The 27085-nt window shown below is 38.1% G+C and overlaps 3 protein-coding genes and 1 long non-coding RNA gene across 4 annotated transcripts; 2 read left to right on the plus strand and 2 right to left on the minus strand.

The window, feature by feature from the left end:
• Positions 1–9382: 9382 nt before the first annotated feature.
• On the minus strand, positions 9383–11307 carry LOC129754000 (protein YIF1A). The gene is made up of 5 exons (XM_055749857.1): positions 11195–11307; positions 10234–10739; positions 10033–10156; positions 9714–9976; positions 9383–9657 (listed from the first exon to the last, which is right to left on the minus strand). Exons 1-5 carry the CDS (start codon positions 11226–11228, stop codon positions 9445–9447), a joined length of 1140 nt encoding a protein of 379 aa, XP_055605832.1. The 5' UTR covers positions 11229–11307; the 3' UTR covers positions 9383–9444.
• A 5541-nt stretch (positions 11308–16848) lies between these two features.
• On the plus strand, positions 16849–17917 carry LOC129740484 (uncharacterized). The gene is made up of 3 exons (XR_008736259.1): positions 16849–17114; positions 17174–17529; positions 17598–17917. It is a non-coding gene; the product is annotated as an uncharacterized LOC129740484 (long non-coding RNA).
• Positions 17918–18508: 591 nt separating this feature from the next.
• LOC129743647 (uncharacterized) lies at positions 18509–19550 on the minus strand. The gene is made up of 4 exons (XM_055735762.1): positions 19413–19550; positions 19218–19345; positions 18817–18922; positions 18509–18757 (listed from the first exon to the last, which is right to left on the minus strand). The coding sequence occupies exons 1-4, from the start codon at positions 19528–19530 to the stop codon at positions 18690–18692; spliced, it is 420 nt and encodes a 139-aa protein (XP_055591737.1). The 5' UTR covers positions 19531–19550; the 3' UTR covers positions 18509–18689.
• A 4022-nt stretch (positions 19551–23572) lies between these two features.
• On the plus strand, positions 23573–24988 carry LOC129737836 (uncharacterized). The gene is made up of 5 exons (XM_055728994.1): positions 23573–23786; positions 23980–24555; positions 24643–24756; positions 24810–24867; positions 24963–24988. The coding sequence occupies exons 1-5, from the start codon at positions 23625–23627 to the stop codon at positions 24986–24988; spliced, it is 936 nt and encodes a 311-aa protein (XP_055584969.1). The 5' UTR covers positions 23573–23624.
• Positions 24989–27085: the final 2097 nt, after the last annotated feature.

The raw sequence follows: 27085 nt of genomic DNA on the forward strand, positions 1-27085 counted from the left end.
AAATTTTGAGCAACTTCCTAATGGCTTATCGCGCTGCAGTACATTGTTCATCGAAAGTTTCTCCGGCAGTAGCAATGTTGGGTCGTCCGTTTGTCACCAAGTTTGATAAACTGATTCCCCGTCAGATTGAAGTTTCCGGTACCGAAAACATCAAGGAAAACTTGCTGAAAGCTCAGGAAAGACAGCGTGAGCACTACAGGGGTAAACGTACACAGCAATTCAACTGTGGAGATAGAGTATACGTGCGGGATTACACGAATCCGAATCAAGAAAAATGGATGATTATATATATATATATATATATATATATATATATATATATATATATATATATATATATATATATATATAGATACGATTTTAGGGAAAAGAAATTATCTGGTATTGTTGGTCAAAAGCCAGCGGATAATTAAAAGACATCTTGATCAAATTCTTTCGGATACGTCGATTCCCTTTGAAGAGAAAGGCTCTAAGACCGAAACTTTAAGGTCAGGGGCTGGTGGAAGCGTTTCGGGGGGAATAACTAACCATTCTGCAAAAATAGTACTTGGAGTCCAACCGATTGCCCAGCATGTTGAACAAAGTCTTTCGCCTCAAGGCCCATCCGTTACAGTTACTCCCGTTGAACCGTGTCGGTCGGAACCAGAAGAAGACGAGGTGTTGGGCTTCAATTCAGGTTGGTCGTTGAAAGGGAGAAAACGCAGGTGCAAGGAACAATTTCCTGAATTATCCACACGCAGAACGTCAAAAAGACTAGAGCTTAAACGGAGCGAAAAGGGAGCACTATAAGTTCGATAGAAATCCATATTTTCATTTGTTTACAGAATACTCCTTGTAATGTACACCATGACAACATACAATACTTCAGTTATTTTTGTAAAAACTAACAACCGAGCGCCCAACGGTTCAATATTGGGCTCCGTACTCTGTACGCGATTACCAACATGCTTAGCGTGGGGGTGTCGTGTAGAGAGATAGCATTCATCTCACTAACACTAACATGAACAACGGTTGTAAACTCACGAACGATAAATATACATTCATTCTATCATCACCCTCTAAACCGGGTAGTTTATTCCCTCAATAAGTCCGACATTACAATTAATTTCTACTGTCTTCACCTGTTCTCCCTTGTCAACTGGTTCTCTAATAAGTATTTGGCTTTTACTGACATTGATCTCCAATCCCTCTTTTTTTCGCGTCTGGATCAATCAAAGTTCATTGTTTATGGTGTGTACTTACTGTGCTCCGTTTTTACTGTTTTTTTACCGTGAACTCTTCGGTTTTAACCGTTCCGTCCGTGTCCTGTGTTACATTCTCGTGCTGGTAGTGCCGCGCATAGTGGAATATTCACTGATCTGCCCTCTCCGTGCCGTGAATCCGTCGCCGAAAGTTCGGTTTCTACACGCCGCTTCGTTGTTTATTTTGTTTTGCTTTGCACTGAACAAAATCGGACTGTTCGATTCTAGTCAAAAGTTAAGGTACCGTGAATTGGATATCATTTTCGTTTTGTTACGTCCATGTCATCAAACGAAATGGCCTGTGATAAGTGCGCTAAGCCAACAAGCAACACGGATAGCATCATTTGCCAAGGCCTATGCAGTTTAGCTTTCCACTTGAAATGCGCTGGGTTGCTTTCATCGCACCTAAAATCTAAGGCCGACAACAGAAATTTGCTATGGGTTTGCGACGAGTGTTGCGAACTACTGAAGCACTCTTTCTTTCGTCGCTCTTTGGCTTGCTACGAGTTACTGATAGCAGACCTTCGAAAAAGTCAAGCTTCCTTGGTATCGGAGCTGAAATCGGAGTTAGCCGCGACGAATTCAAAGCTGGATAAATGTTTGAAAGCGCAGACCAACAACAACCCTGCCCCCCGTATCACTTCCCCTTGGCCCAGCGTTCCAACTCCAACGAATAAGAGACGACGAGTCGAGAATCTGACTCTGGCACCTTGTGTGGGTACAAAAAAGGCCACCGTGAAAACTATTGCAACGGTCGCTCCTCCCGAAAAAAAAATTCTGGGTTTATCTGGCGAGACTACAAAACAATGTCACAGCTAAAGACATCGAAGAGCTTGCCATGGAATGTCTTCAATGCGATTCTGCCGAGGTTCATCTCCTGGTTCGCAAGGATGTTAACGTCTCGACGCTTAGGTCCATTTCATTCAAAGTTGGTGTGGATCCTAAGCTCAAGGACGCGGCACTTTCCCCGAGGACTTGGCCAGCAGGGGTTCTATTCCGGGAATTTGAGGATATGGGAACAAAAAACTCGATAACACCAGCTGTCACGCTGCCACCCAGACCGTCGATGAGGTCAACTCCAGGTGGTTCGACAACTCCAGTCACGCCGCTTCAACCGTAGATTCAACGTTCTCTGACAGCGGGCCTTTGATGGCCTCGACATCAAATGCTTCTAGTTTCATCATAAAATCTCCGTGTTTCTCGTTCGAACTGAACCCGCCAGCGTCTCCCAGGGTTTCCTCTCCGGAGCGCAACAAAGCCAGCACTACGGAGACCTCCGAGCCCGTCGACTCAGTCGCGCTGCTTCCCGCCCTTATCTTCAGTCGTTCCGGCCCTGAGTTCGATTGTTGTGACGACATCCTCCAGTTTGATCTTATTGCTGCCGCATTACGGGTTCCATCACCGGGACGCAACAAATCTGGCACTTTGGGGACCTCGGAGCCCTTCGTCTCAGTCGCGCCGTTTCCAGCCAGCGTCTTCAGTCGTCCCGGCCCTGAGTTCGTCTGTGGTGATGAGGCTCCCCAGATTGCCCTTACAGGCAAGTATTCGTCAATCTTGAGAGCGCTTCCTGCGCCTGATGTTTTCCTGCCTTTCGACAGATTCATCGATTTTTTACCACACCTTGGAGGTTCTGTCCCAGCGGCATTGGCTTCGACTCCGGGACGCAACGTATCGGGCCTCACGGAGACCCCTGTGCCCTTCGACTCAGTCGAGCTGATTCCTGCCAGCGTCACCAGTCGTCCCGGCCCTGAGTTCGTCTGTGGCGTAGGGGTTCTCCAGCCTGCTTTACCAGGCAAGTACGCTGCTTCTGACTGCCTTCCTCCGCGTGATGGTATTCTCCATTTCAGTGACAACGGCTCCAGATCGGCATCAGAACCGCTTGATTTCATCAACATCTACTATCAGAATGTCGGTGGTATCAATTCCTGCGTGACTGATTATCTGCTTGCTACTTCATGTTCCTGCTACGATATTATCACCTTTACCGAAACATGGTTGAACGATCACACTCTCTCCAACCAGATCTTCGGATCCGATTATTCAGTGTTCCGCTGCGATCGAAGCTCCCGTAACAGCAGAAAGGCCACAGGTGGTGGGGTGTTACTCGCCGTAAGGTCCAAATTCAGAGCCATGCCAATCGATGATGAATCTTGGCATAATCTTGAGATGGTGTGGTCCCGCATCGAACTCGGCGACCGGAAGCTTTACGTTGGCGTACTATACTTGCCTCCTGATCGCTCGAGAGACGTGACCTTAGCTGAATCATTCTCTAGTTGCATTTCTAAAATAAGCTCTTTCTGCGCTCCAGAAGATGACATAATCGTCTTAGGCGATTTTAACATGCCAGGTATAAAGTGGTGTTCCAGCCAAGCTAGCTTCCTGTATCCCGATCCTGAACGCTCCACTTTTTCGGCTTCCTCGAACATTATTCTAGACTCTTTGAGTACAGCTACCTTACGTCAGATCAACAGTGTTGTAAACGAGAACGGCCGGATGCTTGATCTTTGCTTTGCCAATGACGGATTCCGTTTACCAACTATCGAATCAGCACCGGCACCGCTAGTTAAAGTAGGCCCACATCACCCGGCTTTACTGGTTACAATTAATATCTCTAGTTTGTGTAACCCCGCTGACAAACTCACACCCTTCTACTTGGACTATAAAAACGCCGATTTCGATATCATTTCTCGCGTACTGGCCACTATAGACTGGGAATCCGAACTCGAACTAGCTAACCCTAATGCTGCAGCCGAAACTTTCTCGCACATCCTCAACTACGTAATCGACCGTCATGTGCCGAAACGCACCGCCAATGCTAATCCTCGGACTCCATGGGCTACAGCAGCTTTACGACAACTGAAAGCGACAAAAAGGCGTGCCCTTCGAAATTTCAACAAGCACAAATCGCCGCATACCAAGGAAGAATATCGCAAACTCAACTCCGCCTATAAAAAAGCCTGCCAACGTAGCTATCAAAACCATCTTCGTCGAATTCAGCAAAATCTCAAGACTAGCCCAAAATCCTTCTGGAATCACGTTAAAAATCAGCGGAATGAACCTGGAACACCGTCCTGCATGTTCTTAGATGGCATCATAGCGAACTCTGACTCCGGAATCTGCGATCTCTTTGCCAATAAATTCTCGAGCATCTTTGATACATCTTCAATAACCGACGACCAACTGAATCGCGCCATCAGGAGTGTTTCACCACTGGGCTTTTCTTTAAACGGTATAACAGTCGAGGACACAATCATCTCTAAAGCAGCCACTAAGCTCAAAAACTCCTTCTCTACGGGCCCGGATGGGATACCAGCTACCTTCCTGAAGCGTTTTATGCCTTCTTTGCTGACTCCTATCAGGCTTATCTTCCAAGCTTCGCTCGACCAGGCCACCTTCCCCTCACTGTGGAAAGAAGCTTACATGTTCCCGGTTCATAAAAAGGGAGATAGGAAAGATGTTAATAATTACCGAGGAATTTCAGCTCTGTGTGCTATTGCCAAACTTTTCGAATTGGTGGTTTTAGATCCCATTTTCATGTTCTGCAAGCACAACCTCTCCAACGACCAGCATGGATTTATGCCTCAACGCTCAACTACAACTAACTTACTAACCTTTACCTCGTATGTGCATGAAAGTTTTGCAAAGAAATCCCAAACTGATGCCATCTATACCGATCTGTCTGCCGCATTCGACAAGGTGAACCATGATATTGCCATCGGAAAGCTCGCGCGTTTAGGATTTTGTGGATCTCTCATTGGCTGGTTCCGCAGTTACCTTACGGGACGTAAATTGACAGTTCGTACGGGTAACTGTTTTTCCAGGCAGTTCTCAGCTTCATCAGGCGTGCCTCAGGGAAGTCACTTAGGGCCGTTAGTTTTCCTAATTTACTTCAATGACGTGCTGCAACTCCTCGACGGACCAAAATTGGCGTACGCCGACGACTTGAAACTGTACTACTCTATCAATGGCTCCGAGGATGTGAACTTTCTGCAGAACCAGTTTAACCTCTTTGCCTCCTGGTGTGATGCCAATCGCCTACCTTTAAACCGTGATAAATGTGTAGTAATATCATTTTCCCGCAAACGACGCCCGCTCTCAGCCGTTTATTTCCTTGGAAACGATGTAATCTCTCGAGCTCAACACGTGAAAGATCTTGGTGTGATCCTTGACGCGCGGCTGGATTTTAAGAATCACACCAACTATATCGTTGACAAAGCCTCCAGAAGCCTGGGTCTTCTTTTTCGCATGACGAAGGACTTTAAGGACATCTACTGCCTGAAGAGTCTTTACTGCAGTCTGGTTCGATCGATCCTCGAATATGCCTCTGCGGTTTGGTGCCCATATTATCAAAACGGCTCTGATCGCATCGAAGCCATCCAACGACGTTTTTTGAGGTATGCCCTTCGACACTTAAACTGGCAAGACCCTTTTCGACTTCCCAGCTACGAAAGCCGCTGCCGCCTGATCGACATCGACACGCTGCAAGCCCGCAGGACCGCCACTCGTGCTTCTTTCGTCGCTGATCTGCTTTCATCAAGAATCGACTCTCCTGCACTTTTGGAAGTTCTTCCACTTAGCGTCCGACCTCGTGGTTTGAGGAATCGGGATCTTCAGCTCTTCGTTCCTGTTAGACTAAACAATTACGGGGCCAACTCTGCAATAATTGGCGTCATCAAGACTTTTAACCGCTTCTCAGAACATTTTGATTTTGACGTTTCGAAGGTTTTATTCCGAAGAAGAATACTTAGTGTTCTAAGTTCAGTGTAGATTTGTATTAGTTGTTAGTTTTTAATTTTAAAATATCATTTGGATCAATATTTGATCTGTTGATTTAATAATAAATAAATAAATTCCACTTCCTGTAACTGTTCTTCCATTTCCTTCATTATTTTTGCTAACTGTGTTTTGTTTTCAGCTATAATAAGAAGATCATCTGCAAACGCTAGTATTAGAGGAAACTCAACATCTCCCCGTCTTACTGTCTTCAATTCCGTCACCCTATTCTCAACTTTACGTAGAACGTTTTGCATTATCAGTATGAAAAGAAATGGTGACAATGGACACCCTTGTTTAATCCCTTTTCTTCTGTTAGCTTCTTCTGACCATTGATTCTGCCAAAGTATCCTAGTTTTTTCGTCCTTAATGCAAGTAACGACTCTTTGAACTAAGTGCGCTGGGACTTCTAATTCTTTTAAAATTCTCTGAAGCTCGTTCAAATTTACATTGTCAAAAGCTTTACTAATATCTAGTGCCGCAATCCACAATGGTTTCCCACTATTCCAAAATTCCTCCATAATTCTACGTGCTAAAAAAATGTTATCTTCTGTTGATCTTCCTTCTACAAATGCGGCTTGTGACAAAGTGTAAACTGCCCTAACCTACCTCTGAGCCATCTCGCATATGGTTTATAAACTACGTTACATAAGCTTATCCTACGATAGTCGTTAGCTACTTTGGGATTCCTGATCTTTGGGATTGGCCTATACCCAATGCAGTTCCTAATGTGGATAAAAGTTCTGCTGTAATTTATCTTTGACAGTTCCTAATTTCAATAATTTGCTGTAATTTTTTTTTCTTTATTTGCTGTAAAAGGATAAATAACATTCTACATTGTAATTTAAAAAAAAATCAGAATAAAAGCAATAACTATTTGTAAAATTTTTACTATTCTTCTACATTTGAAAATTAAAGAAGAACAATTTTAAAAATTGTATCAGAAACTTTTTTTTTGTTAATTTACTACTACTTGAAGTTCAACAATCGCTTAACTGGACGATAGATGCTGACCTGATACTTTTTCGCTCATCAAATTCTCGTCGTGTTTACTAATTTATTGTTTATTCGCATTAATATTCTAATACATTTGAAAATTAAAGAAGAACAATTTTAAAAATTGTATCAGAATCTTTTTTTTAATTATAAATTTACTACTACTTGAAGTTCAACAATCGCTTAACTGAACGATAGATGGTGACGATACTTTTTTGCACATTAAATTCTCGTCGTGTTTACTAATTTATTGATGATTTTAAGCATTAAAACATGCTAATTAAAAAAAAATGATTGAATTTCAACAATTAATAACTCCGCTTCACAGTAATTTTCGTGTTTTATCGTTTCATTTCTATCTCGTCAGCACCTGAAAAGGTACCGACAATTGTCACCTAAAATCGTCACCCGAATGCGACGATTCTCACCCACGGTGACTACGAGAATAGGGTAAGAACTCACCAAGTTCATCCGAAGAGATACGAAGTGACAATCCTCACCTACACCGACTACTGGAATAGAGTGACTTGGGTGACTCCACTATCATCACGTCACGCGCGGCGCAGAATAAGGGCCATACTCTTGATTGGTCCAAATTAAAAGCACTGATAATTTGGGTACAACCTGACAGTGGACCACAAAAACAGATGAAATTTTAATTTGTAAAAAAATCGCACAAAGTAGTGAACTTTGAAAAATTCCAGTAAATTCAATTTTTGTTGCATCAAAAATCTAAAGACAGCAAAATATGGAATTTTAATAGATTTTGTAGTCATATTTTTTTCAAAACTCTACCATCGCTCAAACAGTATTTACTAGCAATCGAATGAAAAGTAGGTTTTTTAGACCACTTTTTTAAACTTTTTGTGACCATTTCATTAAAAAAAAAAATTAAAAAAAGAAAAACTTGTAACTTTAGCTGTAAGGTACACCGGGGTAAGTGGGGACGCGGGGTAAGTGGGGACGGTGGCTATTAAAACAATACTATCAACTATTTTTTCAAACTTTTAATGCAGAATGTTAAATTTACTTGTAATCTATCCAATAACTGTAAAAGAGATACGGTTCTGACAATAACGGATGTTTACGATGACTTTTCGTAAATTTTCTATTTTTAACTACGATGTGGAGTTGATGTGCATCTTTTTCAATCGCAAATTTCTCGTGAACTAGCTGGCTCTTAACGAAAAACTCTACATGGAAACAATCCTTACATTAGAAACAACCAGTTCGGAAAAGAAACGGCGAATAAAAATTAAGAAAAAAGATTTTATTTTCAAAAATCTAAAATATTGTCTCCAAACCCTACCTGGGGTAAGTGGGGACGGTTTCATACATACTTGATGTTTAGATATTTTTTCAATTTTCTCTCCTTCATTCAATACATTTTAGCTTTATTTAGCATACGAACCATAAAAAGTTGGGAAAAAAACTTGTGTTTTCTGGAATAGGCATATATTTTCGATAAAATCGGATCTCGTGTGTTGCAACATAAATTACACACAATTATCACTACCATGAACTTTTTTTCAAAAGTTTTGACGGTTCGAGCAATAAAGTGTCGTATTCAACCAAGAAAACACAAATTTGTTGAAAATTTCCTGAGAAATCTAAGGGAAAATCTACCGTCCCCACTTACCCCATAAAGCGGGGTAAGTGAAGACACCAGCATTCCATAATACTTCACGAGATAACTTTTTTCGCTTTTCGTCTATCAAGCTCATCTCTTCAGCATTTGTAAACAACATGTTCTGCATCACATTGAATGCGATTTTATCAAAATTGATCAACTGCTGATTTTTTAATGATTTTTTAAAGTTGAACTATACGAAAAACCGTCCCCACTTACCCCGGTGTACCTTACATAATGTTCTAAACATATTTTACTGACATTACAAGGTTTCTATTGATATAAGTTTTATATGAAGTTCATAATAATTCAAACGACTTAAATAGATTTTACTGTTGTGGTGTCAAAATGACACCAAAAGTCGGAAAAGGGAGTTTTTTTGTCCAGGCTTCCAGGGTTCGTCCATAAAAAAAGTAAAGATGCAATATTGAAGAACTTTTGAATTCTTTCAGGGTCCCCGAAGAAATTTTTGTATTTTGAAGCTTCTGAAAAAAGTTGCAAGCCTTCAAACTTGCAATGGTGTCAAAATGACACCCTAATGCGGATGAGGGTTAATCATAATTCAGAATTTATAAATCTATCATTTATTTATTATTTTGTTTCATATGTATCCAAATATAATTTACAGGCTGTAAGCAAGCCTACAATCCACTGTCAAGTGTATTAAATCGTTTTTTTTACCTGTAAAGGAAAAGAACACGAAGTTATTGAATACATTTTGCTTTGTACTTTTCGGATTCTATACCATAAAAAGTACAAATAGACAAGTAATATTTATTTCAGGTTAAAGCTCAGCATAGCATATTAAACGACGGGTGAGACTGCTGCAGCACTATTCGGTATCAAGTGCATCGAAAGCCAAAATGCCAGCAAAGGTTGAAGCCCAGTTACCAAAAACAGAAAATAAAGTTTTCTCTTGCGTCCGACAATATGCTCAAATTGCTGGCTATAATCGTAGGCTGGAGGGTTTCGTGATTGCACAGGTTCCGATAAAACTTTTGCTTTTAAAGTACGTAGCTGCAAACAAAAATTGGGCTCAGACATGAAAAACGTGAATTTCGATACATACATACCAGGAAAAAAGCTAACGTTGCACTTGCGTACAACCATGACACGTAGTAACCCGATTTTCCTAGAAATATGCTACATAACAGGATCAACACAATTGAAGCATATTTGTATCCACTGAGCGCGAGAAGATCCAAAGTTTTCAAATTGGTTGGAATATTGGCGATGTACAAAGTAAGAGTATAAACAACGAGCTCGAAAATACTATAGGCAAGAGCACTGGAAGCCTGAATGCCAAGTTGTTCTGGGGAAAACCGATTTTGAAATCCTAAAAATGGCAATTTTTATAAGTTACATTCTTCTTAAACAAGTTTTCATACTAACCAAGAACCATGCCGGCCAAAACTACGTAAGTTATATAGGCCATTGTTGGGATGTACAGATCAGGGGCATTCATATCATATCGGGGCTGCACTGGGTTATCATGGTCATATTTTAAGGACCAGTCCTAATAAAAGTAAGGAGTTTTGTTAATACAAAATTAATTATTCAAGTTCTTGGACAAAGCTTTTCATTTCTACTCACCTGTTGTGAAAAAGGAACGAATATCAAGCGCAGCTTATTGATGACATATTTGTTGTCAACTGCAAAGTAATATTTGAGTTTCGTCACGGGAATGTAACGTTCGAAATGCGAATGGACCAACTCCTTTCCTTGGTTGGCCAGTTTTTGACCATATTGCAAAGCCATATCCTGGACTATGGGCTGTTGAAAAACGGCAAAATTCTCGGGAAATCCTGTGATTCCCCCCATCGCCACGGCTGGCTGCTGATTGTTTGTCGGTACGGGACTCGGTTGCATTGGCCCTGGACCGGAAGCCCCAGCATAGTTTGGGTATGGGTTGTAGCTAGGTTGCCCGAAGCTATTCTCTGCGATGTTGTAGGGTGGTGTTGGAGCTCCAGTTTTTTGCTCATAAATAGGGTTCGGCTGAAGCGAAGCCTCGAAAGAGTTGAATTGTGGTATCGGGGTCGGAGTTCCCATTGCGTTAACATCGCTAACACGCTTCAGTTTCCGCGGACCGCCACCGGGAGCTACAGTCAAATAAGGTTTTTAAGTGTTTAATTGAAGTAAATGCGGTTACATTCATATGAAACAGGAAACCTGTGAATACCTCGAAACGTTGTAAAGCTTTTACTAGTAGGTATGTGCAAAATAAAAATCTTGAAAATTTTGCTTACTTGAGCGTTGTGGTTTATTCAGTTTAATAAGGTTATAGATACATGTATGTCACTTTAACAAAAGATATAAGCAGTTCAAAGTCAAATGCATTCGAAATAAATATTTTTGAGATTAGGTAGTGGTTTTTAAATATTCATAGATCTATTTAACAAGTTGTGTAAGTTGGAGAATGATTACAAAGCTCATTACTTTCTTCGAGGTTTTAAGAGAAAGAACCATTTAACAGCTTCTTTAACGGTTTTATTAAGACAAAATACCTCAAATCAAAGCTGGACATAAGTGGAGAATCTTTCCAAGCCATACTTACGTTTATGGTCCCCGGTGTTAGCGTTGTAGTTCATATTTTAAAATTTTTCAATTTCGTTTTTAACAACAGTACACATCACACAAATATGACTTTCACGCTGGGCCATGTTGAACCATTAATGCTTGAAAAATAACCATAATCGAGGTTTAGTGGGTTAAGTCGTTTTATGAGTTTTCAGCAAAAACTCATAAAATGAGATTTTGAAGAGAACTTGGATTATGGTTATTTTTCAAACGTTTTGCATATATGAGTAATGGTTGAAAAACAACCGTTTTATGGGAAAAGGGAATGAAATTCTTTCTTTTGAGAATTATTAGGAAGATTTACGGAATAAATGTGATGTTTTGAAATGTATTATAATCATTAAATTCCATTTTTTTATTTCAATAAGTTAATCTAGAATAACAATAACTATAACTGTACATTCTTGACAAAAACTTTTTTCATTTTTCATTGATAGTTTACAAATTTGATTGAGCTATTATGTATTCCTCTGGCTCTACAGGTAGGGAAATCTTACTACTTGTTTAAAACTGGAACCGCTGTGGGAGACAACGGATATAGTCCTATCTTCTGACATTAATTCAATCAAATTAATCTTATGCAAGGACGAAGTGCTTTTGAAAAAAAATACGCTTGATACGTGCTCCAAGTTGGCTAGTTTCAAATGAGCTGCAAAAAGCCACTTAACTTTCAACAGAAACGTCCATTACTTATTAAAGCTGACTTCAATTTGTTCTACGAGAATATCCAGGCCAGATCCAGACAAATAAAGATTTGTGCATATCCGATAGGATAGCTGTTCGGTTTTTAGTGGGTGTTAGCCTACTGGTTATTGACGAAATTTTTTGATGTTTTCTTGAGAACGCCATCGTTTAGACCACATTTTTCTTCATTAAGCTGTGGATCAAACAATCCTAAGCTCCAGCGGAGGAGCATATCGACCCCTTATTAAATAATCCATTTACGTTGATTTGTTTTTTTTAGCTGCTATCGATGGTACGGTACATTACACATCCTGAAACAGATTTGAAGCTCGTGTTATCTGGATCTGGAATTAACTCTCTTCATGTTGATACTCACATTTGTTCCACTAGGGCTGATGATCCTATCTTGATGTTTAAGCTTGAACCCGGCGCCTCGGAACATAATAAAAGGCCGGCCGGAAAAATTTCCATTCCGGTTCCCTTGAAGGACTGTTACTTGCTCGGCTTTGTTTCATTCTAAAAAGCATCTTGGGTGCTACTGCAGTCAAACCGGGATTGTGAATAATACTAAAATTAGATTTCTATCTACTATTGTCCGGATCTTCCTCCAGATCGTTCCACTTATTCCGGAAGATGGAATCTCATAAATTAATGTTTTCACCTGGAAAGAAAAAAAAATATAATCCAGCTTTCTAATTGTTAGAACTTCCTGCCCATGAATACTAACCTTTTCTCCAGCTTTTCTTTTCAAACTTGAGTCCCATGTCCGGCTACTGCCTGTTACAACTGGTTGGGTTTTTCGGTACATTTTTCTGCTGCAGCTTATCTGATTTTCTCAGCAATTTCCCCGATCAATGCGCGTTATAAACAACAAATTAACAGCCGCAGAACAGCGTAGCACAGGCCGAATAAAAAAAATGGCGGAATAAAATTTTTTGAGAATCATTGAAATTTTAACCATTTTTTTGGGGTTTCCATTTAAACTTTGAATATGCTTGAAATGTAACAATTCATTCTGGTTAAAAAATAACAATTTTTGACGTTTTTAGTAAAAAACCATTAAATGGTTCAAAAAAACTCGAAAATGGTTATAAAAAAACGAGCGTGAATTCATCGTATTACACGTCTACAAAATTAGACCTAAAAAGGGATATTTTAAAACACATACACAGCACAAAATTTCTAAAATTAGTATACACTCAGAAAAAGCCTATTCGCGATTTCGAAGCTAATTTTTGACAGATCGTGTGTAAAAATGTAAACAAACAGGGGGAAAAACTAGCTAGTAATAAATCATTATTTTCTCTGATTTGGTTAGGGTTTTTCAGAAAATGATGGATACAAATTTAAAGTAGAAGATTCAGAGATTATTGTGAGCTACAGGAAAAAATGTATATGTTCCGTGAAGCATCGCAAATGGACAACAAAAAAGGTCAATTTTTCACTACGCCAAAAACTTTTAAGAGTATTTCACATATTTCTGAATGAAAACTCAATCCAAATGCACATTTTCAATTGCAGTTTGTTAAAGAAGAAATCAATTAACATTCCTTCAAAATTTGGGGAAGAACCAACAATTGGTAAGCTAGAATTCTTTTATTCGAAAAAACATAAATTTTTGATATTTTCTATTAGGTTTCCTTCTGCAGCTGCATACAATCAGGCGTAATAATTTCAAAGCTGTAAGGCGGATTTGGATATTTGATGGTGGTAAAAATGCCATGGAAAAAATATATCCTTGAATAAATACACAATTTAAGCACTGCCCAAGCAACCAAAATTCCCTTAAAAAGGTTCCATAGAAGCTTAATCAGCTCTCGTTTGTGTCTGAAGAGAATGCTAATCAGCCCAAAATTTAAGTTCTTAAAGCTACTTTCAAGTTCGTTTAGGGGGCTGTAGAGAACGCTATTCAGCTTCTAAGAGAATGTCAAGAAACTTCTACGCACCGAAAAAAAAATCCAATTGACAGATTGCTCTGACAACCACATGTCAGATTGCTAGGTTGCCGGTCTATCATGGTCTATCTCATTGATTTTAATTATATTGTTTTGATTACAAAGCCTGCTTACACGCCTAGAGAATTGAACCGCTGCTCTCTAGGTTGCAATGAAACTCACCAGCCTCTCGACCAATCCAGCAATAGCTAATTGCCACTGTAATGATTAGTATTTAAACTTATGTCATTTGAGATGATTGAGTGGGTTGGTCAATAGAAGGTACCTTATTTCGTTCAAAGGACTTTCAGTACACAATATGAATCATAACAAAAATTCGCATCATCAAAAATTTATTCGAATATCTTATTTAACATTTATAAGAAAAATTCGAAAAAATCTTGAATTCCATTTGTAAATATCAGTACAGATATAAACAAAACAAATACCATGACAAGAAATTGACAGACATTTTTGACATGTCGCTTAGAATTCCCATATAGGTTCTTTAAAACACCTTCAAGTATCTTAATGGTGCGCTTTAGAATGTTACGCGAACGTTATCGACCTTCTTGAAGAACATTTTTGACATGTCGCTTAGAATTCCCATATAGGTTCTTTAAAACACCTTCAAGTATCTTAATGCCCGAATAGAACAGAACCATGGTATCACATTCATTTTCCATTGACTTTAAATGTGACCATGAACTTAATGGTAAAAATAACATCCGGCGAGCGTAATGTTTTTTAAAATTTACATTTCCAAGTTTATCGTGTATGAGTGGTTTTTTGACAGCTGCAGCTCCCGGCACGTTTTTTATTCCTGTCCGCATTCATTCTCGATCGGCAATCGGGATTTCAAGGATTTTAAAAAAAAAGTTATTTTAAGTGTTCGGAGATGGGCGAAACGGTGAGTCAATAAATATTCAATTTAACGAGAGACAATCATCTTAATAATATTTTTCTATCGATTCTAGCTAAATACATCCGAAACACTGCATATGGCACAGGAGGTGATAGCCAATGGATACTGGGGGTGGCTACGGATGCCGGAATTTGCCTCAGAACTACGGAATGCCGGAACCCGACGCAGACCAGTCCAGTGAATGATGAAATGTGTAAGTAAAGTGTTAAAAATGTGGGAATAAAAATAAATGTTAATAAATTTATTCGTTTTTTTTTTCAAACAAATATAAGAAAATGATGACAGAACAAAAACCGAGTACAAAAAACCCACCACGAGGAAAAATTTTCATTACAGCGGTTTTACAATGAAAATCATGGGATTTTCATGATTTTACTATGAAAAATTGAAAGATGTTACAACAATGAACTTCATATTTTTGGGCTTCTCAATGTATGGAAAATCGCCTTTTTTTTCATGGTCACGCTGCATAACAATACCCCTTTTTCATGGTTATTTTCGCCAAAACGATGAAATGTATGGTCGTAAACTATGAATTCCAATGTGTATTCACGGTTTCGTGGACGATTATAATCATGGTGTAAACCATGAAACTTATAGTTTGTGAATATGGAATTCATGGTTATTTCACGGTGCAATTCTATTCGGGTGGTGCGCTTTAGAATGTTAAGCGAACGTTATCGACCTTCTTGAAAAACATTTTTGACATGTCGCTTAGATTTCCCATACAGGTTCTTTAAAACGCCTTCAAGTATCTTAATCGTGCGTTTTGGAATGTAACGCGAACGTTATCGACCTTCTTGAAAGAAGTTCCATTAAAAGCGCTTAGAAGTTCTGTTATCGATAGTTTAACCTTTCAAAGGGCGATGGAAGTTCCTGAGTAACTTTTACGCGACAAGAGTCACCTGAGGTTCCCGTAATACATTTTTTCAGCCAAATGTGAACTTCGGAGTTCGGAGTTAAGTAAAAACGCGACTTTTGGTTGCTTGGGTGACCACACTGACTTGACTCTTAGAACAAAAATTCAACCATTTTCTGTCTAATTTTTTGTTGTCAGCTTTTGCAGGTTCGCAATGCCGACGGCAGGTGGAGAACCTGAAAAATTTGACAAAAAATGCCCTGTAGGAAAAATGGTCCTGTTTAGCCCGATTTTATCGTAGAAATTGCGTGTTTTATTTTTAAAGTTGGGTGGCATTTCCTAACTGGGATAGCATTTCTTCAAATCGATCGATGCGCACTCTGGAATCGACATTGCGTACTGTTGGAAAAATGATTTTTTTTGTTTTTTTTTCTGGAAAAATTATCCAGAAAACGAAATCGAGTGTCCAGTCAGTATGGTCAGTGATTTAAGTTTACTTTGACGGTATGCAATTCCCGCATAAATGAGGATTGTAACCAAACATTTTCTTTAAAAGTCAAACGACGATTTGATGAAGTGTTAAAAAACGTTTAGCAAACGCTCATTCAAACTGTGAAATATATTGGTTGAATCGTCAATTCCGAAGTCACATTATTTTTAATATGTCGTTAGGTTATGTAATTGTTAAAAACTGTTAAAACTCTTATATGAGAGAACTGTTCTACAAATAGTGAAGATAACTTCCCAAAACCGCTTATAGAAACGTATTAAGAGTTCCAAACCGTTATCGTTATAGTTACCCTTGATGTGCGCTTGTAACTGAACGTTTCCAGTAATAGTAGTGATACAATTTCACAAAACGGTCTTCCAACGTTATACTTATGATTATGGGAACCGTACTCGTTAATGGCGGACGCACCTAAAGGAAATATTTTGGATTTTCGGATTTCTTATTTACAATAATTGAATTTCACTATACTTTTAATTTTTACATTTAAATAAACTTACATTTTTTGGCAAACAGGGTTTTTTTTTTTAAATTTATCCTCTGATCCAGCTACACTGAACCAAATCTGGCAATAAAATTTAAAGAGTCAATCCAATAAATCTTAAAGTACAGTGTGTAATAGGAGCTATTGTATAATCCAGTAAAAAATATAGGAAATTACAATGAATCTAAGCAGCTTGTTATAATCAGTATCAAATAAAAGAATTTCTTATAAATACTGAACCAAATCTGGCTATGAAATTTAAAGAGTCAATGCAATAAAAATCAAAATTCAATGTGTAATAGGAGATACTGATAAATCCAGTACAAAATAAAGGAAATTCCAATGAATTTCAGCAGCTGGTTATAATCAGTATCAAATACAAAAAAAATCCAAAGAATTTTAGCATTTTGAAGTTATGTATAATGTACATCTCAAAGGATGGTTATTCATCCATTCAGTGTTCTTAACGGTCGTTATTTTTCAGTTTGTTTGTTATTCAATTGGTAAGTTGGTAAAAGTACCTTTAAAATGCTTATGATTGTTTCAATTTCATTTCATGTAGGAAATTAAACGTCTTCTATTGGGCAGATGGAACAACAATTGCTAAGCAAATTGTTCCCCCGCTGGGGGACGAGACGCAACAATGGAAAATCACCTTTATCAGTGATACGTATGTGTTAAGATGTTAAGATGGATGTGTTTTCGATTTCCAAGGAACATCGCTTCATCATGCTGGATCCAATTCCCTTGGGTCCACCGGTTTGATGCTTTCTATTACCGGAAAAAGGTACAGGCCATCATCCAGCTAACAGAAACCGCACGCAGAACTGGAAACGACCGATTTCAAACAAAGATGAGACGGAAATCGGAGCTCTTCCGATTCCAGTTTGAAGAATTCAAGCTGAAACAAAACTGGAGGTAAATAAGAAATTTATGGCTATTGAGTTAAGGTAAACAGTTCTCACAAATCGCTTCGCTTTTTTCAGATTGAAAAGATTCCTTTGTAACTGAGCTACCAATGCTACCATTCAGCTGGCTGAAGATTTGTGCACCCGGGAATGAACATATAGCAGTGATGAAGCAGGGCCAGGAAGTCCCGGGACCGAATACAATCTACGTCCTATGTGTCAATGTTCCGAACGATTTCGGAGGAGTTGTATTTGCAACTTACAATACAGAAAAATTTAATTTGATTCTAAAGCTAACACTGTAAATTACCTAACTCACTGATTGTATCACATACGCCAACAAACTGTTGTAAATAGTACCTACTTTCTTAAAAAATAAAATTAAGGAAAACAAATTACGAGCGTATTTGATTGCACTGATAAAACCATTCATTTCACTATCCTAAACAATAAATTTTGTCATTATGGCTCGAATTAAAATTCATTGGAAATTCTTATAAAATGAAACTATTTTCTACTGGTAAAAAGTATTGGATTTTCTTTTAGTGCGAAAACACTAAAATTCCTAATAAACCCTATAGCCGGATTTTGTTCAGTGTATTAGGTCCGAGATCTATAGCGCCTCCAAACACAAACAAGGGAAGTCCCCCCGGCGGCGTCTCGGGCTGCATACACTGAGCAAAATCGGGCTATAAACAGTATTAGAAATTTTAGTGTTTTTGCACTACTAGAAAATCCAATACTTTTTATTAGTAAGCGCAAAATTTTACGCATATAGTTTAGCGTTCCGATAAATTTTATAGGAATTTCCAATGAAAGTTATTCAATCGTAATTCGATAAAAATGATTATTCTAGACAATGAAATGAATGTAATTAATTCTTTTTTCGAATTTAAATTGATTTGTTAGGAAAAATGAAAGATCTGCGCTTTAAACATATACAATTTTATTAATCACTTCTATCGAAACTACAAGTCGACAATATTTTTCTTATTTTATGGTGCCCATCTGATTTGTATGTTAATCTTTTTGAATGCAATCCAATCTTCTCAAAAGAACGGATTTTAAGTGAAGTAATGATCATGCGAAAATGGTGCTCTATCTTCACCTGGACCATGGGTTTTCCAATCACCTGGCGCATGGTTGTTTCAATAGCTATGATCAAAACCATCAAAGAAAGTTTGGAAAGCGCTGACCCAGACAAGTCATTTCTGGTGGAGCATTTTTTTCCGATTCGCCTAAAAAGAAAAATCTGAATTAGATCTTAGCAAAATAAGAAAAAAATACACAATTGTACCGTCAGATGCAGTGAATCCAGGAGGCCCATCGCGTATACGATGCAGGGTGCAGCTACCGTTGTTTATTGAAGCTTCAGATCTGCTCAAAGAACACAGAAAGCGTACCTTCATGAATAAAAGTGGAAACAATAAAATTTAGAATTATAAATTACATGATGAAATTCTGATAATAATATTTTGATTAGAAAACAGAACAGTTTTCAGTTATCTAATAGGAACTGCCATTATTTATTAATCATATAGCGGAACTGGCGGTTTTAAATTTAAATTCATAATAAAAATCCATATTCATCAATCTGAGTTCCGATACCTCAATTTTTAAGACTCGATAGAGGAGCTTTCGGTAACGATAATCTTTTAAAACAAATTGATCACAAATAGTATGAAATTTTAAACTTACAAATTCCATCACCATGGCATTCCGAGGGCATTTTCGGTACCATTGAAATCGAACCCGGGGACTCAGGTCTCTCGAAAGGGAGAAACTTTTGTTCGAACCATTCTGCTGATTGACAGACCAAGAGCAACCTTGAAATACAAAAAAATATATATATATATATGAGTATGTAACTATAATTGATTTTTAAAAACTTACAATTTCTACAGCCAACAGATGATTTTTCCGGTTGAATCGACAGTGCCATGGAACCGGTCCCTTTCACGCAATTCGGTGGATTTGAATCTATCGGAGGAACAACATTTATTCCCGTCATTCACACAAAGTGAAACGATGACCATGTACGGTGATGTTATTATTTCTGCCGCCTCTACGCGGCCCAGTGTAAAGCGCTCCGATATTTGTCCGGCAAGGTGGCATTACCAAAATATGACGGCCAATTTCGGTGCTTCGGGTCTAATCTACTTTAGGTTCGATGTTGAAGGAAATGAAGAATACTCTTCACAATATCACAAATCAATGCCTGAAGATTCCGTTCTCTAGAGGACGGAAAACTTTTTTCGACCGATTCCGCTGATTCAGAGACATCAGATTCAACCTTGAAAAAAAACCATAAATAGTATTGATATTTTCAAAACTTATTGGTTTTTACAAAACTTACAACTTCTACAGCTAACAGATGAAATCTGCGGGTGAGCCAACAGTGCCTTAGAACCGGTCCCTTTCGCACAATTCTGGAAATTCGAGTCTATCGGAATAACAGTTATTTTTCGCTGCCACCACCGCCAAATTCGAAAGTTCGCTGCCGATGCCATCTCCAGTACCGCAATTGAGTTGTTTCTCACAATTTAATTTCCCCGACGATTATAGGTGCTTCCACTGCCGCATCTACGCGCCCAGTTTTACCTTGTTTGGTGGAACCGCTACGGGTGTGAAGTTTGTCCTTGCATCTGTACTGAGGGTTGAAAAAATGAAAATTTCCGCCAAACTAGAAAGCTGATTCACTTACCTTCATTGCTTGCGTTGCCGTGTTCTCCGGTGCACTTATTCTTCAGTACTTCTCTGGCTTTTTATAATTTTTCTGGTCAAATTAAAGGATTTTCCGGAACCGTAGGCTCAGATGCCTCGTGTTTTTTTTCTGTATATGTGACACCAGCAGCAAATAAGACACACTTTACCCAGATGCACGATTTTTTTTATTAACGTACACATCTTTCTAAAATCGTTTGTTGTCATTCTAAACAAGCAAAGACACGGTACAAATCATGATTATGAACGTATCCGGAACCAAATAATTTTGACGATTTACGGTACGGTACGGTTTTCGATATTGCGGGCAAAATATAAAAACTATTTACAAATAAATAGGTGAAAATTAATGGATTTTCTAATATATTTGATTAGGATTGTTAGGCTCATGGTATTCATTAGATTTTCCTATACTTTTTAGTATGTTTTTCATCAACATAATACATTTGTAGAATTTATTGGATTTTCCAATAACTTGTACTGGATAAATCATTACTTTGTATCTGAGCGATTAACATTAAAAATTAATGAAATGACCCAGTAAATTTTATTGCCAGATTTGGTTCAGTGTAGAAGAGCGCTGCACAGTAAACGAAAATTACCGAGTTCGGTAATTTATTTTACAGAACCCGTTCTGTAATTCGATTTTTTTCGGTAATTGATCGATCTGACGTCTTATTTTCACCGAGTTCTGTAAATCAGTTATTGAATTACCGATGTTCGTTTATTATTATGTAAACAAACCTCTTTCACTGATGAACTGATGTACAAGCTAGCTCACGAATGTTGTGTAAAAACTCATCCACCATTTTCTGTCGAATTTCTGTCTTTTGGTTGAGCCACCAGATGTCACCAGCCACACTTGAGAAAACTGTCAAAACAAAATTGCGTAAACAAAAACAATCAAAATGCCAAGGTGCGCGGTGCTGTTTTGTGAAAGTGAAGAAGGAAAAACACCCGGAAAATTGTATTTTGGATTTCCACAGGATGAAAATCGGTATGGTTGAACATACCATGAATTTTTTTAGTTATTTTGTTCAATTTGTTAATTTGAAAACAGGTGTAAACTTTGGGTCAACGCTTGTGAGTCGGAGGAACTAAATGAACTTTTTTCAACTTCCGGTCCAAAGCCATTTAGGTATCGCAAAATATGCTCGGACCATTTTGCGGATAGTTCGTTCCAGAACCCTCACTCTTTACTGAAACGGTAAGAAAAATTCCAAACTGAAACCCATAAATTGAATTAATTTCCTTCGCCTACTGCAGTCTAATCAGAGCAGCTGTTCCTCTCGCGCCTTTGGAAGATGATGACGTCTATCTGAACTATGAGTTCATAGAAGAATGCAATTCGCTATCGAATTCGGAAGCCTCAAATTCCGAAGTCCTTGAAAAATGCATCTCCCCACCTTTTCCACGGGCTTCTGATGATGCCTTGTCGGAACCATCTGAAGATGAAAACGGTATGTAAGAATTATTACGGGTTCAAAATTATCAGCTGTTACATGTTAATTCACTCAACTATTACAGGATCAGTAAAAAGGTATGAAAAGCTGAGCGGAGTCAATCATCTTCCCCTGGAGATTGTAGACGAAAAGATTACAGCATCAGATGCTTACAGCCATAGGTTACCTTACAATTCTGTTGAACAGAATAATAATTCTGAAAAACACACATCCGTAAACTGTACGCAAGCTATTGAAAATAATGAGCAACATACTGTTGAAACCTACTTTACAATTACAGGCATAACACAGCATCCTGAATTACCCGAGCCCAACCATTCCATTGAGACCAATATTCTAGTCACACATTTGGTAGATGATAATGTCTATCTGAGCTATGAGTTCATAGACGAATGTAGTTCGCCATCGCATTCGGAAGCCTCAAATTCCGAAGTCCTCGAAAAATGCACCTCCCCACCTTTTCCACGGGCTTCTGATGATGCTTTATCGGAACCATCTGAAGATGTAAACGGTACGTAAACGGTACGGCTTCAAAATTATCAGCTGTTACATGTTAATTCACTCAACTATTACAGGATCAGTAACAAGGCATGAAACGCTGAGCGGAGTCAATCATCATCCCCTGGAGATTGTAGACGAAAAGATTACAGCATCAGATGCTTACAGCCATAGGTTACCTTCCGATTCTGTTGAACAGAATAATAATTCTGAAAACCACACATTCGTAAACTGTACGCAAGCTATTGAAAATAATGAGCAACATATTATTGAAACCTACTTTACAATTGCAGGCATAACACAACATCTTGAGTTACCCGAGCTCAACCTTTCCATTGAGACCAATATTCTAGTTACACCTTTGGATAATTATGATGACTATTGTAACTATGAGTTCATAGACGAATGTAGTTCGCCATCGCATTCGGAAACCTCAAATTTCGAAGTCCTTGAAAAATGCACCTCCTCGCCTATTCCACGGGCTTCTGATGATGCCCCGTTGGAACCATCCGAAGATGTAAACGGTACGTAAAGAATTATTAACGGCTTCAAAATTATCACGGCTTCAAATCATCTTAAATCACCTAACTATTACAGGATTAGAAACAGAGTATAAAAAGCTGAGCGACGTCAATCATCCTCTGGAGATTGTAGACGAAGAGATTAAAGCATCAGATGGAAATACAGATTGCTGGAAATTGTTTGAGGAATGTAACTCCCACATTTTACCTTCCAATTCTTATGAACAGAATACTAATTCTGAAACCGACACATTTGTGAAATGTACGTAAGCTATTAATATAATGAGCAATATTTTATTGAAACCTACTTTACAATTACAGGCATAAACCAGCATGATGAGTTACCCGAACCCAACCATTCCATTGAGTCGAATAATCAGGTCGATGAATTTGGAAACGTTGAAAATGACCAAATATCGAAGAACGTTCATAGAGCTAAAATAAGGTGCCTCAAGAGACAGCTTTTTGTTGCTAAGCAAAAAAATCAAAGGCGTAATAATATTGTTGTGAAACTGAAAAAAAATAATTCATGGTTAAAAAAGGAAATACGACTTCTTCGTAAAACTAAAAATAACGATGAAGTTCTTGGAATCGAAGCGAGAAAAAATCCCGTAATATTTGACTCATTAGTGAATTCAAAGAAGAAGCCGCATGCCCGTAGGTACCGTCCAGAGACGGTGAAATTTGCATCTGGTCTATACCTAAGTGGGCCGCGTGCTTATCGGCACATACAAAGATCAAAATTTCTAACCCTGCCATGCAGAAACTCTGTGTACAACTTCAACAAAAGTATAAGGTTAAGACCAGGCATAAATTACAAGATTCTGGAGTTGATCAAACGGAAAACTTTAAAATTTAATAATGACCAGGATAGACTAGTGCTCGTTACATGTGACGGCATGTCTATAAAACCTCAAATAACGTATAATGCCAAATCCGATGTTTTCTTTGGGTTTCCGGACACAGGAAGGTTGCGGAAAAACGAAAATAATAATCACATGAAATTGGCATCCGAAGCAATAACTGTCATGATTTCCGGTTTATACAGAAACTACAAACAAGTAAATAATGCTTTTAATATCAATTTTATAAATTATTAATATGAACTGATTATTTAGACCTATTTATATTTCCTGTGTGGAAAAGCTAATACTGTTCATCATTCGTGTGTTCATGAACAATATTATTTTAATTGCTTTCTTTGATAGTTGATACTTCGATAATATTTTAAATATAACATTTCTCACATTCCAGCCTATTGCATTTTTCTTGGCCCACAACAGTTTGGGCAGTCAAGGTCAATTAATACTTTTGAAAAAATGTATTCAAGCCGTTAAACGTATAGGACTGATCCCAGTAGCCATGACTATGGATCAGGGAAGCACCAACATAAAAATGCTCCGTGAGGCCGGCGTCTCAAAAAATAAGCCTTGGATTGTCGTGGACGGAGAAAAGGTTGGAATCTTCTACGACGCTCCGCATTTGATTAAAAGCGCTCGAAACGCTTTAAAGAAGACCAATGCCGTTTCAAATGGTAAAATCGCCTCATTTAGGCACGTTGAGTTACTTTACGAAGTTGATGTAAATTCAGCTATACGTTTGGCTCCAAAACTACTTGATAAGAACATAAACCTACCACCATTCGCATCAATGAACGTGGCTTTGGCAACTAGAACTTTGAGCGAAACTTGTGCTTCTGCTATAAAGTACTATGTTGGAACCACGCAACTACCTACCGAAGCTATCAACACATCCGAGTTTTTGTTGCTGTATGACAGGATTTTCGATACCTTCAATTCAAGAGAACGATTCCCTGATAGTATCGGAAAGGTAAGCTATATGTATTGTATTTAAGCTTTAATTCTAGAAGTACACAAATATCATACATACCTCAATCAATCAATTCTATTGTTCTAGCCCCTCAGAAAACCTATTACGGATGAAAGTTCTCATTTCACTTTTTTAAACGAGGCCCTTGTAATCCTGAATAAAACATATTTCACTAAGCATGATTGCTTCGATGAAAAAAAGGTTATACGTTAAAAAGTTTTATTTCCTTAAAATAAGTCAACTTTTATTTCCAGGCTTTAACGGAGTCCAAATTACTGCGAGCGACTCAGAGGATTCCTCATTACCTGAGAGGTCTGATCCATAATATTTGTGCACTGAAATGGCTATGGAATAAATTAAAAACCAAATACAAATGCCGCTATTTGTGCACAAACCGCCTATGTCAGGATTGTCTAGAGAATTTTTTTGCTGAGATACGTCGGCGATGCGGTTTCAATGACGCACCAAATGCTCTGCAATTTGGTGCGTCATTCAAATACGCAGCAATTGAAGCAGCTGAAAAGCATACATCAGGTCAAAATTGCATCGCCGACGAAAATTCTCCCTTACACAATGACAATGAAACGGAAAACATTAGATTTGATCAAATTGAACGAAAAATTCATTACAAAAAAACGTCATTACAAAGCTTCATTCAAATTTATAGAAGAGAAGCGAATGCTCTCATTTATATCTTAGGAAGCGTGCTTCGCAAAGTAAAGCATGTAACGTGTCAACAAAATCTTACGGCTTCAAATAAAGCTGCATGCTCAAAAATGGAAGCATATGATTTTTGTTTAATTAAAGAAAGCCTAAGCCAGCGAAAGATAACAATTCCGAACCAAACATTATATGACATAGGTTTACAAATATTCGTCATATTTAAAGAAAAATTCCGCCGATTCCTAAAACAGAACAAACGCGATGTAAAAACACGTCTAAAGGAATACATTAACTACAAAAATTACAAACGAAGCATCTGTAAAGGCTGTTTCAGCATTTTGGTGGATAAAATATTCAATACACTAATCCGAGGATTTCTACGCGAGGTTCGTGTTTCGAGAAATAAAATGGAAGAAGAGAAACGCAAAAGAAAAAAAAATCGTAAAGCATACAGGATGAACCTCTTGTAAATATTGTTTTTATAACTATTTTATTTTTTGGATTTTTTTTTATCATTGTTTTAAGCTTTAAGGAGCAACACGTGTTTTTAGTTTTATGTAAATAATTTTGTTATTGATTGTTTCATTTGCAATATGAAATATATGCTTGTGTATGTTTATATTTTGAAATTGTCTCGATATAATTTACATGATCAAATCCTTCAAAATGCCTGACTAATTGACGTAGAATTGATGATAATGACTGAGCGGATTAGCCGACGTTTTGAACATATAATATAATAATTAAACATCAATCAATCTTTACTACTAATGAAAACAATTTTAGTTTACGGAAAACTAATGCGGATTTTGTAATTTTTTAGTCGGATCTTTATCAGATGTATTTTTGCGTTCATTGTTGCATTTGCTCATATTTCTTTTTGTTTTCTTCATCCTATCTACGTGTCCTCTTCATGCAATGTATTTAAAAACCTTTATGCATGATCGCTGGCTAATTTAGGTCGTCTCCCAACATCCTCATTGACAATTGATCTATTAATAATATCGAACTATTAGGCAAAATCCCCATAATCAATTGCCTCCTCAGTTCATTAATGCATAAGTGACTATGTGGCTACGCTGATTGGCTGGCTGTTTCATTTGTTAACGATTCAGTTCGTTAGGTGTCTGCTGATAGCTTCATCAAAGGTACCATGCAGATACTAGAGCCACCCCCAGATCGAAGTAGAACCAAGTTTAATTTGGGCAATGTCGGCCGGAACGTGCAGTTCGTACCGATGATAGGTATCACCTTCTTCGGCAAATAGCGTATGCCTATCGGATGTCGATTATTCTTGACAACTGTTAGCGGTTGAACAGCATGGCGGCGATTCGGATGACAAGCCGGAGGACGAAGTATCCAATAAAGAGGAATCGCTCTAGGATGAAGATTTAAAGTCGGTTTTGTAGGCGAGTTGAGCATTTGCCTGCAAGAGACACTTGTATGAGCGAATACTGTTTGTTCAGAGCCTTAATTTCATTTGTGCTTGAATCTTGATGTTTACGTACCTGTTGACCATTTTAAGTATTTTTCCATCAAGACATGAACGTGGGATGATGTGCCGGGAACGTTCAGAATAATTTGATCCACAGATGAATTTGATCTTCGCAATCACTTGGGCCCGGATTGTTCCGTCATGAATAGCTTGGGAAGAAGAAATTGAGGCACCTGTGCAAACATCCACTCTTCTCTAAAATGAAAAATAGAAAACATTGTAATTTCTTTGAGGTAATAATCAAGCAAATTGAAAACCAATCCTAGTTCACAACGCTCATTCGAACGGCTTAGCCATACTCGACTCCTGCCGGAACAGACTCACTGACGCTCAACTGTTAGCCCTTCCTCGGCACATTCCAAACAGGACTTA

Source organism: Uranotaenia lowii, chromosome 1, assembly GCF_029784155.1.
Source record: "Uranotaenia lowii strain MFRU-FL chromosome 1, ASM2978415v1, whole genome shotgun sequence".
In the NCBI taxonomy this organism is placed as follows: Eukaryota; Metazoa; Arthropoda; class Insecta; order Diptera; family Culicidae; genus Uranotaenia; species Uranotaenia lowii.

What these genes read in the sequence shown, in the direction of transcription:
- LOC129737836 (XM_055728994.1), top strand. Translation starts at nt 23,625, where the DNA reads ATGTCTATAAAACCTCAAATAACGTATAATGCCAAATCCGATGTTTTC. An exon ending in ATTGCTTCGATGAAAAAAAG is followed by an intron (nt 24,757 to 24,809) that starts GTTATACGTTAA and finishes TTTTATTTCCAG; the next exon opens with GCTTTAACGGAGTCCAAATT. An exon ending in GATTCCTCATTACCTGAGAG is followed by an intron (nt 24,868 to 24,962) that starts GTCTGATCCATA and finishes CGCCTATGTCAG; the next exon opens with GATTGTCTAGAGAATTTTTT.
- LOC129754000 (XM_055749857.1), bottom strand. Translation starts at nt 11,228, where the DNA reads ATGAACTACAACGCTAACACCGGGGACCATAAAC. An exon ending in TTTGGCCGGCATGGTTCTTG is followed by an intron (nt 9,977 to 10,032) that starts GTTAGTATGAAA and finishes TGCCATTTTTAG; the next exon opens with GATTTCAAAATCGGTTTTCC. An exon ending in CAACGTTAGCTTTTTTCCTG is followed by an intron (nt 9,658 to 9,713) that starts GTATGTATGTAT and finishes TTTTGTTTGCAG; the next exon opens with CTACGTACTTTAAAAGCAAA.
- LOC129743647 (XM_055735762.1), bottom strand. Translation starts at nt 19,530, where the DNA reads ATGACGGGAATAAATGTTGTTCCTCCGATAGATTCAAATCCACCGAAT. An exon ending in ATGCCATGGTGATGGAATTT is followed by an intron (nt 18,923 to 19,217) that starts GTAAGTTTAAAA and finishes TTATTCATGAAG; the next exon opens with GTACGCTTTCTGTGTTCTTT. An exon ending in TGGATTCACTGCATCTGACG is followed by an intron (nt 18,758 to 18,816) that starts GTACAATTGTGT and finishes TTTTCTTTTTAG; the next exon opens with GCGAATCGGAAAAAAATGCT.